This window comes from Strongylocentrotus purpuratus, unplaced genomic scaffold (assembly GCF_000002235.5).
Source record: "Strongylocentrotus purpuratus isolate Spur 01 unplaced genomic scaffold, Spur_5.0 spur5_scaffold_17, whole genome shotgun sequence".
NCBI classification, from domain to species: Eukaryota; Metazoa; Echinodermata; class Echinoidea; order Camarodonta; family Strongylocentrotidae; genus Strongylocentrotus; species Strongylocentrotus purpuratus.
The window spans coordinates 3,181,487-3,194,618 of NW_022145602.1; the positions used below are offsets into that span (position 1 = coordinate 3,181,487).

Sequence of the window (13,132 nt, forward strand, 5' to 3'; positions counted from 1 at the left end):
AACAAAACATGGCCATCATGTTTGAAAGAACAGCTTTTTAAATGACAATACAATAGCCATTTCCTGGCTAATTGTAAGGGTTGCAGCTAGGGATGTGACCCGAATTGACCTTTCTGACGTAAAACACCGGTGTACTAACATATTCAAATGCAAATTTATGGAAGTTTCTCTCCTGGGAATCTAGGGACGAATTATTTATTTAACATGTTATTAATGAATGAACTACAATACTTGTAATCCAGTCTGCATACAGTACTTTTGCTATGTCGGGCAACCCTCGGGTAGGCTCTAAGGTTGTCAAAAAAACCTTTGTTTTAAACGTGTGCATACAATTTTAATATATTAGTAAACCGGTCTTTCGGTTCGTAGACATTAGGAATCTGTGTAATGTCCCAGTCCTTTTTTTTTAGAGAAAACATATTATTACCAACACAGATGAACGTAAATAGTTGTATGGTCATCCCTTAAAGATTTATATCGGATTGGTGATGATCATGGTAGTTCACATCATTTAAGTTTACCATGCCATGTTTGTAATCACTATGAATATGACGGACAAAGAAAGAGGACAAAATATACAGTTCCTCATTCTACCCTCAACAATTGCTGTGGTAGACAAAGGATCATCTCCTCATTGCTATTATGTAAACATGTGTTGAACAGGTGAATATGCATGTGACACCTGTTCTACACATTTTTACATAATAGCAGTGAAGGGATATTCCTTTGTCTACCACAGCAATTGTTGAGGGTACAATGAGTAACTGTATATTTTGTCCTCTTTCTTTGTCCGTCATGTTCATAGTGAATGTAATCAAAGTTAATGCATACGCCTTTCAAAAGTGCCCCGTCACGAATTATTTCAATCACCTGGTTCTAACTTATTAAGTCAGCATGCAAATTGCATATATAAGAAGTCGAACACTATTCATGGCCATAGAAGAAACTTCGACCTTAATATACCAACTCATCTACATGAAAGCAGAAACATCAGTTACGCAGACTGGTGACGGATTTAGCGAAATTGGACAAAATAATCAGAAGAAACTTGTGTCATCACAATATAAATGGGCATTTTTAATTGGCTAAATGTAACTGTGACGTACTGCCGGACAATTCAGCTGATAATCTGACAGACATATTGATTGATCGCTTACCTCATGTTGTGTTGCTGCTGGGATGACATTAGGATAGATAGAAGATACATCAGTACATGATGTGCCGTTCCCACCACACACCATACACGCATCATATACGTTGCCACTGTTAATACAAGATCCATAGGTTATTTTCGTAATGAGTTAAATTCAATGAATCAAATAGAATGCACAAAACTTTTTTAAAGTGCCTCAATAAAAATGATTTCATTCACGTTTTACGAATTATTGTAATTTAAAAGTCAAAATGTGCAATGCATACACATTACGTGTTGTTAGGTAGGACAGACCATAATGTATATCATATATACCTAACAACAATTAATGTGTGCAATTTTCTTTCTGACTAGGTATTGGTATGCACTTAATACATATACAAATCGAATAAAAGGAAATCAGTAACCTATTTTCTATGTGTTTTTGCTTCTTGTTCTTCCCAAATGTATTGGGACACATTCATGTAATGTGTAACGCACTGTATAAGGTTATAATTACTGTCAATGTTATCATTATCAATATTTTATTATTATCATTAATGTACTGGTTTGTAAAGTGTATTAAAGTATAAAGTGATGACATGCCCTTTTATGGTTTCTCTTTTTTTCTTCTTGTTTTCTTTCTCTTTAGAGAAAACTGTATTTGCATGTTTAACATTTGAATATATTATGCGGCATGCCATATTTATGTTTAACCTTAGAAAAAAACATTTTGTTATTGATTTCATTCGATAAAACTGTACCTGTTTATCACTCCGTCGCAGCCGACACAGGAACGGCCACCAAGGTACCCACATGAACCACATTCATTCATGCCTGCATCGACGGGTCGTCCAGTCGCCCCCGCTACGCATCGTCCACACTCATTTAATATAGCTCCGTAGTCATCATCTGTTACGAAACAAGGACAAACATAATGATAATGTTAAAAAAACAATAATAATAATTATTATAGTTATAATAACAATAATGTTAATGATAATAATAGTGATGATGATAAAGAATGATAGAGTTTTCTCTCTCTTTACTTCCCATGCCCGATTTCTACTATTTCAATTTTGACAAGTTTTGGCAACTTAAACCCTCTTGTGATGCCTGGGACAGTGGAACACAAACCACTTCCTACACCAGCGTACAAGTGCGGTACATGTATATCAGTGTCTTGCCAAATGACATAATGTGCTACGGCAAGGAATCGAACCCCGTAATCCACTAGACCAAATTGTATAGATATATCGAGTGCTGTGAGAGGCCTGGCTGTGTTATACATTGTAGGCTCAAGGGGACATTGCATCCTACCAGGTCTTGACTATTAAAGCATACGATATGTCTTTTAAAGTATGTACCGAATTGAAACAAAAATCCTACACTAATTTCACCTTATCCTTTTCTTGGGTAAAGATTGGTTAAAACATCATGGAAAATCTGAGACACTGTCTGTTAATCTTCGCTGGAAAATAACCATGGGTGTCGATCCTTAATACCTATTCATCAGGGGGGGGGGATGAATGAATATCATCCCCCCCCCCCTGATGAATAGGTATCAGTTACAGATCGACACCCATGAAAATAACTGAATGTTACAATCATGGGAATCGCAGAAAAAAAGCACTGTATGGTATTCGCGCCCGCACACACTAAGTTTTAACACGTGACCCAATGGGGATCGCAGCCAAATTTTACTATTTTCCCGGTCCCCGGAAGCTTGCGGGCATCTCACTCATGAACTATTAACCGGTACTGGCATTGTTCGTTTCTTTACGGGAATGGCTAAAATCCCGACTATAATTTCGAGACAATCAGATGGCTAGATTTCTAAAGAGAGGTATATAATTGAAAATACAGGCTAGTGGCACTCACCTCGGGGGCATCTGCCTGTGCAATCTCTCTCGTCAGACGTGAAGTGATACTCAATGCTTCCTGCGAGTCGTGGCACACATACTCCACAAGCATCCAAATCGAAGCGCTTCGGGCATCCTGCGTCAGAAGTTATCATAATAATAATAATGATGATGGTGATGTTGATAATAAAAATGAATCAAAAAAGAAAGAAAAAACGAAGAAGAATAAAAATTTAAAAAATTAGTATCAATAATACTAGTAATAGTAGCTGCATTTAAAATGCGCACGTATATTTTTCCATTTGATGCACAAGGTGCCAGCAAAGTAAGTGTAGTATTATTATCCTGGCTTAATTAACCCAGCTGGCAGAAGGCATTTAGCCTACCCCTCCCCCCCCCCCCCCCCAGATTGTATGTTTGTGCGCTATTCAGTTTGTAAAACTAAGTCTGGAACTTGCTTTCAACTGCAAGTAGTACATGAAGGAAAAAAGAGAAACACATACGAATGTGACAAATTACAAATGTTAAAATAATTTCATTGTCCATTCAACGCGTAATTTATGCAATTCGCATTCTGACTATTGAAATACAAATATCCGTAAAAGGTGAATAAAATAAGTCATAACGAGCACTTAAAGATATGTGCATTACATTTAATACGAAAATTACTAACTGGCGTTTCTATGGGTTATCTACGAACGCTTTCGAGAAAATGTAAAAATGTAAATACATTAGTAAACGGGTTTGGTGCCCGAAGTTTATATTTTTCCGAAAGTCTTTCCAATCGCAGGTATGGCAAATAGGTGATTTCGAACCTCTGAATGCGGAGGCCAAGGCCCTACATATCGGTTGTACTCCCATGAAGCCTGTATACTGATGGATCAAATCATCAGTGATGTTAAACCTCTCTCCAGGATTGACAATGTTGATAAGAGGTTCGATGACGTCATGGATGATGTCATCGGCTATGCTTCCGCATCTTCCCACAGCGGTCGTGAGAGACAGTAGATTTGAGATGAGACCCCTTGTAAAATCGAGTCTCGCCGAGTCATCGATGTCTGATGAGAATAAAGAGAGACAACGAAAGAGATAATATTTCGGGTTAACTTCTTTTTTCGTCTTAAATTTATATTTTCTAACATTTTGTTAGAAATTACCTTTATTGGAATTTACCAGTCAGATTGAAGGCCAACGCAACAAGTTAATATTACACATTACTGGCTTTTTGTTCTTCAAATGAAGAATGTTTGTGTATTCTCATTGTATATATTGGTGCGTTTGGCGAAATATAGGGCACTAAAAGACGCATTCGGAAATAAAAATGCGTAATAATTAGTATTTTCTAACATATCTGAATGAAAGTTTAACTAACGTTATGCCTCATCGAGACGGTGCACGTAAAACCAGTTCCATTATACTACGATGTGATAACAATTATGGTTTTTAACAATTATGCAGTTTGCGTTCAGGACGCGTCTTTTTGTGCTGCCACATCGCTAAGCTATTTCTATTTAATACCATAACTACCTTCGTTTTGAAGTGCTTGATTCATTTGTTGACAGATGGCATCTATACTATTATATCCTACGAGGCGAGGTGCGATGTCAATAGCATCTTGAATGACTTGATAGTAGGGTGAGGACGGAACAATTCCGAATGATGTCAGGGTACTACTCAGGAAAGCATCGACGTCTTCACAGATCGGACTGGCCTGTGGGAGGAAGAAACTGAGGATCCGAGAGCCGAAGTCCAGAACGAGGTCACTCAGGGAAGGCTCTAGAAGGTCACTGGCTATGGAGCAGACAGTGCTTATGTTGTTGATATCGATCCCGTAGATTTCAGAGATGTTCATTAGGAGCTGTACAAACGGACTGACATACACCATCGTTTCATACGTATACGACCAATTCCCTTCTGATGACATATTATAAGGCGGCACTTCTGGGTATGTCTCTTCGGTCATGACAGGACCGAGAAGTGATGAGAACCTGCGCTCAAGGTCATAGCACAATCCCGTTGCGTCGAACCCATTAGAGTCATCAGCTGCTTCGACAATGGAGTTGCAGATTGGCTTCCAGTATCTCTCTGTCCCCCGGAAGTCGGGGATGGTCCTTGCTATGATTGGTAGGATGTCGGTGCAAACGTAAGCGTAAGAGTCGACGGCGCGGTCCTGCTCCCAAAGACTACCAGCCAGGTTGATGAGAAGGGATACGGTGAGACCAGAATCAGGGAAGAGTTCCCCGTAAGTTGGACGGACAAGTGGCACCTCACCTGCAATAAACCAGAGAAATCATGTATGTTCATCTCCTAACCAAAATAAAGTTACTTGTTAGTTAGTGGTGGTTATGTTACCTGACTGCTAAGAAGGCATAGATGCTTGTTAGTAAGCAGCCAGAGGACCGACGGATTTAGGTCCTCTCCGAAGACCTGGTAATGAGAATTAATGTCTTACCAAAGGGCACTAGCGCATCGACTTGGTTTCGAGCCCGGGTCACCGGATTACGAGACCACTGCTCTACTAACTGAGATATCCCCCCCCCCCCCCATATATGATATGTTTACAAACAGAATATTAATTTGTTACATTGCATTGTAAATTGATTTATATTTTTATAACCATATTATTGATGTCAATCAATGAAGTTTATTTACAATACATCTCCTAGCCAAAATGTAGTTACCTGTTAGCTCGGTTTGCATGTTGTTTGAACAAGAATGTTCCCTTTACAATCTTTTGGTAGACAATACAGAATCTTGTTATCTATTTTTCACTCTCAATCACGTAAACAATACTAATGTGACTTTGATTTCAGTAGTTTTCATGAAAACATGCTTGCCATCCGGAGAAAACCGCCTTTAAAACACATCCCATTAGAATAGGTGGAATTCTACACGCGCACTTTCTTATGTTTTCGACCAACATTAATTTTAAAAGCTAAGTGGTTGGCTTACTCGTGAATGCTGTCTCTACATCTTGACAGATTTCATAGACGTTCTCATAGCCGGTGTAACGGGAAATCAGATAGTCGCTAATATGAACGGAAGGCCCATTAGGAAGAACATTCTGGAGTACTGGTTCTAGGACACCTTCAAGGGTTTCGCTGACCAGAATTGAACAACGATCTGCATCTGTCGGTAGCTCGAACATTCTGATAATGATATTCCTGGAGAATGTCATGCTTGCTTCGTCTCCTAGAAATAAAAAAGAACATATGATATTTTACTCCAAGTCACATCAAAGACACCTCCACTATATAGGGTACCGTTTCACGAAACTGCCACAGGTACAAGTTCACCGCCATTCAATTGAAATGCGTGTTAAAGTTAATAACACGCGTTTCAATGAGTTGTAGGGGAGCTTATACTTATATCACTTGTACGACGGTTTCGTGAAACGCTGCCATGACAACATGACAACAGACCGAACTTGCTACTAATTTAAGCCTCGGTCATAATGCCATTACCAACTGTTACGAACGCCGAACGAACGATTTTCAGACCATGGAAGTTCGGGAAGACCATGAAAAAACAGGGAGGTTCGTACGAATGCATCTTTCGTACGAACCTTTAATTGTGACCGTAGCTTTACCCTCATTCGCGAATTGGTCGGGTTAGAGTCATTTTAGTTATGTATCTTAAGTATCTGAATAATTGAACAGTTTGAGGCGAAGGAAATTAAACTCAATTTAATTGAAATGAGATAATTCAATATTTAACGGGTAAAACGGGCAATTACCCAATAAACTAGTTTGGAGTATAAAGCACATGGTCCAAATGATCCAAAATATATAGACAGAAATTTTAAACATAGCGGAGTCCTGCTTTGAACAAAGTGATGGAGGTGCTTCGTGAATACCTTTTTTGTTGCTCTCTTGAGAAGAGTACCTCCAATTGGGTATCATAGAATGTTAGGGCGGGGAATAAATGAATAATGATTACATAACTATATTAGCATGTATGCAATAATCATCTCGATGGGTTTAACAGTATTGTACACATGACACATTGTTCTTTGTCTGAACTACCGTCTACCATTCGAATCATGGTGACCATTGAAGTGAAATTACAATTGTGGTTACCATGGTTACCATGATGGATGGGAATTTGGACAAAGAATCATGGTTACCATGGTACTTTTTTATAATGGATATTCCTACCTTCAGCAGAAATTGCGCGGACCAGATCTTGACAAAGAGCCTCTCTACTATCATATCCCACAGCCTGAGATCCTATACTGGCAGCATCTTCGATAATTTGATAATATGTCGAGGATGAATCAACACCAAACCCTTCTAAGAAAGCGTCCCAGTCGCAGACTTGCTCTGCTAGTGGCAGTAGCGAACTCATCAACTTAGTCCCAAACTCTAAGAAAATCCCAGGAAGAGGCTGATCTAAGAACTGATGGACATTAGGACAAATCGTGGAGATGTCATTGATGTTGATTCCGTAGAGTTCTCTGGTGATGTTGACCAGGGTTCCGATGATGCCCATGGGATCTGGTATGGATCCGGCGATGTCGTAGGTTCCATTACCACCATCAGTGTCACCAGGAGATATGTCGCTAATCATATCCATGATGCGGTCGCAAAAGCCGGTCGAGTCAAAAGCCTCAAGGTCTCTTGCTGCTTCCCTAATCTCCTGGCAGATAGGGTTGTAGTAGTGACGGTAGTAACCCACGACAGGTACCATTACGGTGATTGCTGGGAGGGCATCGGTACAAGCATAGTCGAGGGTGTCGACGAGGCGGTCCTGTTGCCACAAACCCCCAGCAGCGTTGACGAAGAACTTAAGAGTGAGGTTCGTTCCTGGAATGAAATCGACTCGAGGGGTAGGTAGTTCCACTTCGGCTGAATAAAGACGACAATGAAATAAAAACAATAGATAATGTTGCTGGGAAGTGAAGTCTAAATTATTCTTCCAGAAAGAAGTTCTGTCTATCGGAGAAACTAACAAAAACAATAAATAAGGTATTTTCAATTCAAGAAACAAAAATCGAATCGAATCTCCAATTATCTAAGTTAAGAGTGAAAGGGGGAAATGAAAAAGGACAACCTGGGAAATATGACATAGAGAAGAAAGAGGAAGGAGTTTTGTCGAGAAAGGGGGAAAATTAACAGTTTTATTACATTTGCTCATAGTTTACATTTGAATTCCAGTATAGGCATGTTAATTAGTGTTGACTTGTTGGGAACTAATAATTGCAAATATAGATATAAATTCATATACTAGACCTATGTCAGGTGAAAGATAAACAGAATGAACATTTCCGTGAAATAGATACAAATGATTAAGTCTTAAGCCCCACTGTCCTACTTGTAGCTTCTTGCTCCCTCTATATAGAAAACTTCCCCAATCGGTGCCTGTTGGTCCCCCATGAGCCTCTTTTTCTTATGGTAGTTGAGAGCTGAGTTAATGAGATAGCCACCTGTCAGTGACCTCGCTGTGTGTTCTAATCCCCTCTGGCCCAGTAGTATTGAGGGTCTTTAAACTAGACAAACTTATGAATAAACTCACTAGTAAATGCTTCCTCCAATGCATAACAAATGTCCTCGGCCGTATAGAAACCGGTGTAAAGATAGAGTAGATGATCAATAGAATAGGAAGACGGGTAGTAATCGATGCCGCCGCTGTTGAGGGCGCTGTTGTCACCGAGGCTGGTGATAGCATAATTGCCCAAAGCTGTACATCTTTCTCCGTTCTCCAGGAGGTCGATGACACTCTCGATGACATTTCTGGAGAATGTTCTCCTCGCGTCGATGTCATCATCTGCCAACAGATCGAGGAATGAAAAAAAACACGGTAGGCTGTATACATAATGAAGGTATTGAATCAAGGCACGAAACCCTCTCATGTGAATACAGTAGAATAAACATATAATGTGTGTACAATCATGGGCCTTGTAGGTCCATGGTACAATCATGTATAGGCCTTCCTCAATTGACCGATCATGCGCAAGGATGCATGACATATGGTATCAAAAGAGGTGTGCAGTATTTTGTAATACATGGACATATCTAAATATTTCTATATATCATTTACCACTAACTCCAAACAATAGACAATTACAAAACTTTCATTTTTTCTGACTCGCACTGTATTATATCCGTGATGTATCAGTGTCCATGTGTGTATGTGTGTGGGTGCACCTGCGTGCGTGCCTGTGTTTGTGCGAGCTGGTGTGTGCGCGCGCATGTGTGTGTGTGTGTGTGTGTGTGTTACCTACTTTCAAGGGCCTGGGTGATGGCCTCACATAGCGCGTCAAAGTCGTCGTACCCCACGGCTTGAGATCCGATATTAGCAGCCTTCTCGATGATATGGTACACTGGAGAGGTGGAGTCCAATTCTAAGTCCTCGAGGAAACCTTCCCAGTTGTCACATATCGGAGCTGCCTGGGGTAGAAATGCACTCATCAGTTCAGTCGCGAACTGAGAGATGAGATCTTCAAGAGATGGTCTCAAGAAATTCTTCTTGACGTTGGTGCAGATGGTGTTGATTGTAGATGGGTCATTGATGATCATGTTGATGTCGATTCCATAGAGGTCTCTGGTGATGTTGGTCAGGATCTCGATGATACCCAGGGGATCATCCATATATTCCGCTTGTCTGCGATATCTTTCGCCACTCTCCTGAGATATCAAGTCAGTGATCACAGTTATTATGTCATTGCAGAATCCCGTTGCATCAAATGCATCCAGATCTTTAGAAGCTTCGATGACCTCATCACAGACGAAACCCCAATACAGACTTGTAGGGTCCACTTCCGGTATCATCGAACCGACTACCGGAAGGACATCCTTACAAACATATGCCATTGAATCAATGACCCGATCCTGCTGCCAGATACCACCAGCAGCGTTGATCAGGAATTCGATGTTAAACCCAGAGCCAGGAATGATCTCTCCTGGATTCTGGAACGGTTGCGGTTCCGGATCCGGGTAGTCCGGGTACGGGTACGGGTTGTCCGGGTAGTAAGATGTTGGATATGGTGGGTAGGAGGTCTGTCCGGTTACCATAGCAACCAGCAATGCTGTCAAAAGAAGGACTGTTAAGGCCCTCATGGTGTATAAGGCGTAGCAAGGAGTTCAAAGACCTTTGTATAAATATCCCGATAGTACCTGCACAGCTTCGGAAGTTAGCAGTTTTGTTTCCTGCGAATAAAAAGACAAAAGAGGTTATGCACATTTTAGAACCATGTGGTCTTCTAAATCAACAACGATTCGATTACCGTTATGAATAGCCTGACAATGGTGTGTCATTGGTCACCAGATGATATTGGAAATGACCTTTTCTTCTTTTTGCATTCGCTTCTCTAAAAGACACAATCACATCACCGCGGTCCTAGATCTACATACGCTCTCCAAATTGACTCTCGACTCAATCTCTTTCTCAATCCTTTTCTCCCTCATTATACTGATCTAATTTCCCTTTTCTAGAGCTTTTGCAATCATTAATTTTCCCTTTTTTGTAGCTTTCTTTCTTTTTGTTTTCTACTCACTTCTTAGCTACATATTTGACTATTTATTGATTTCTAAGCATACTTTGTTCATGTTTTATTGTAAAACAGCATCTGAGGAACTAACACTTTAACAAGCTCTGCTTCAAGTTAGTTCCTCTCTCGTGCTCTTTCCTTATATTTATCGTTTCATTGCATATTTGTTGTGATATAATTATTCTTGTATTATGTGTTTGCATGAGAAATAAAATAATTTGAATTACTTGAATCAACACCATATAAAGTATCTATACTAAGACCACAGACATGGGGGGGGGGGGGGGGTGCTGGAAGGAACAAAACGAATGAACGAACGTGCAGTTGTCAAACACCCCTTTGTTTATTCGTCTTTTAAAGGGAAAATACGACTTCTAGTTAAATATTTGTTGAACTGAATTGAACTGAAGGACTGAATAATGCTGTGGAACACTCTCCCTCGAGAAATCCGTAAATAGCAGGAGAGAGAAAAGGCAAGAGAGTGAAAGATAGAGAGACGAATCTTGACGATGGAGCTTCATGAGGTAATGGAATGGTACGATTCGTGACAAAAAAATGCGAGCACAATACCCTAAAATAGCTCTGACGTTTTAGTTTCATTTTAATTGATGACCATAAGGTTGTGAAAAGAACACAACTATAGCTTTCCGGAAGAGGAAATCGTGCCTAATGGGAATAGCGCGAATTTATATCGCTGGCATACAAATACAATTATTAATGAGGGAGAGAGAGAGAGAGAGAGAGAGAGAGAGAGAGAGAGAGCGAGAGGACGAGAGAGAGAACGAAAAGTGGAATTTTGTATCGAATTGGGGAAGTCGTTGATCGTGTGAATAACGTCGTAAGCATTTATGCCGGCATATATGATCTTGTATGATAAAGAGTTGAGTGAAATGCATTTTTACCAACTGTATCTTCCTATATCAATCTCAACCCCTCCGCCTCCCAGCCACCACCTTTCCGTCTGTCTATCTCTCTCTCTCCCCCCATTCCACACACGCCCCCTTTCCCACACACGAAAGCACCGTCATAATCAATATAACTATTACTATCTATTTTCTATTCTCTCTCTCTCTTTCTCTCCCTCTTTCTCTCTCTCCCTCCCTTTATTAATCAATTAATAACGCAATCAATAAATTATTAGCAAATGTCAAAAGATGATGAACAGCAATAGTGAAAGGAATGAGAATAAATAGATTAACCCAGCTTTTTTGCAAATTGTCTCTCCACCTCCCCCCCCCCCCCCACTCTCTCTCTCTCTCTCTCTCTCTCTCCCTCCCTCCCTCTCTCTCTCTGTCTCTGTCTGTCTCTCTCTCTCTGTCTCTCTCTCTCTCCCTCCCTCTCTCTCTCTCTCTCTCTGTCTCTCTCTCTCTAAGCCTTCATGGTCAAACATTTGAAGAGGCACATTTTGGGGTGGGATCAAGATTGCACGGCCCCCCGCCCCCCCCCCCCCCCACTTTCTTCATTAATCTTTTGCAATGAATTTCATTAATATTTGTTGTTGTATGGAACTCGATTGTGGAACGTATCTTATTATATCGCCATTATCGCAGAAACTGTAGCAGGTTGCAGAACATTGCAGCAATTCGTAGGATTATGGCGCTATAGTATTAGCAAGAACTTTTTACTGATTAATATGAAGAGTCATGTTGACTGTTTCAACCCCCCCCCCCCCCAGGAACCATTGCCGCATTATTTGCTGCCTGTGTTCATGCTCTATTTGTCCACGTACTACAGCATAGTAGCCTCTATAATTATGAACAGCGTTTCATTTCTCATAACTTGGTAAACATTGTAAAATGTGTTTGCTCGCATAGCTAGCATTATGATTCTTTCTTTTTAATACACATAGCGTCCATGACGCATGGCGAGGTTTCACTTTGTGCATTTTATAGATCTGACTTCCCTGTCTGAAGGGATGGATGAACTTTAACCCATTGCTTACCGGAGCCTGGTGGTTCCTGTGATAAGCCTATGAGAAATAGAGAATTCAGTAGCGAACGGGTTAAGAATTGAGTCTGTTCCTCTTTCTGAAAGGAATACATCCGCGTGCGCATTATGGAATGCAGGCTGTTGTTGCATAGATGAATAGTTAATACACAAAAAATGAGTCTTTTTGTGGCATTTTTTGCTAAATGTGCAATTGCAAACTGTACTTCAGGTTATCACGCGATAATATCTCACAGCTATTCATACCAGCCAATCCCGTCAGTAAAGTACCACATCATGCACAAAGACCGATAAAATTCGTTCGCACAGATTCAGGTATTCACCAACAATAAGCCTTTACAATTTCATGCAAAATGAAGTTTATCCGGGAAATTCTGACTTTTAAAGAGCACCTCACCCTCCCTAAGAAAAACACTGGGCCCACTCCTGTTATTTTGCTATATTGATACAAACCACTTGCATTAGATATATATATATATAAATGTTCTTCTTAAAATACGACTGCACTGATAATATGACATTATAGTCAAATAATACACAGACCATGCCATTTCCGTAAGATATCTAGATTGAACACACATCAGTTTAGTGTCACCGTTTCATTTTATTTTTATTTTTTTTTATTTAGAATGTTCTGAAATTCAAAATGTAAATGAGCAAAATGTGTATCAATCACTGAAAGTTGTAAGCCCATGGAAGACT

The 13,132-nt window shown here is 40.1% G+C and overlaps 1 protein-coding gene across 1 annotated transcript in view; it reads right to left on the reverse strand.

Annotated features, from left to right (window-relative positions):
• LOC100894089 overlaps window positions 1-13,132 on the reverse strand; it is a 40,796-nt gene that overhangs the window by 20,435 nt on the left and 7,229 nt on the right. Inside the window, exons 2-10 of the mRNA XM_030988462.1 lie at window positions 9,218-10,142; window positions 8,509-8,760; window positions 7,152-7,841; window positions 5,947-6,186; window positions 4,522-5,265; window positions 3,810-4,052; window positions 3,014-3,130; window positions 1,897-2,044; window positions 1,158-1,263 (exon numbers count right to left, since the gene is read on the reverse strand). Of these exons, the coding sequence (XP_030844322.1) occupies window positions 1,158-1,263; window positions 1,897-2,044; window positions 3,014-3,130; window positions 3,810-4,052; window positions 4,522-5,265; window positions 5,947-6,186; window positions 7,152-7,841; window positions 8,509-8,760; window positions 9,218-10,052 (3,375 nt within the window). The 5' untranslated portion in view covers window positions 10,053-10,142. The remainder of the gene's footprint in view (window positions 1-1,157; window positions 1,264-1,896; window positions 2,045-3,013; window positions 3,131-3,809; window positions 4,053-4,521; window positions 5,266-5,946; window positions 6,187-7,151; window positions 7,842-8,508; window positions 8,761-9,217; window positions 10,143-13,132) is intronic.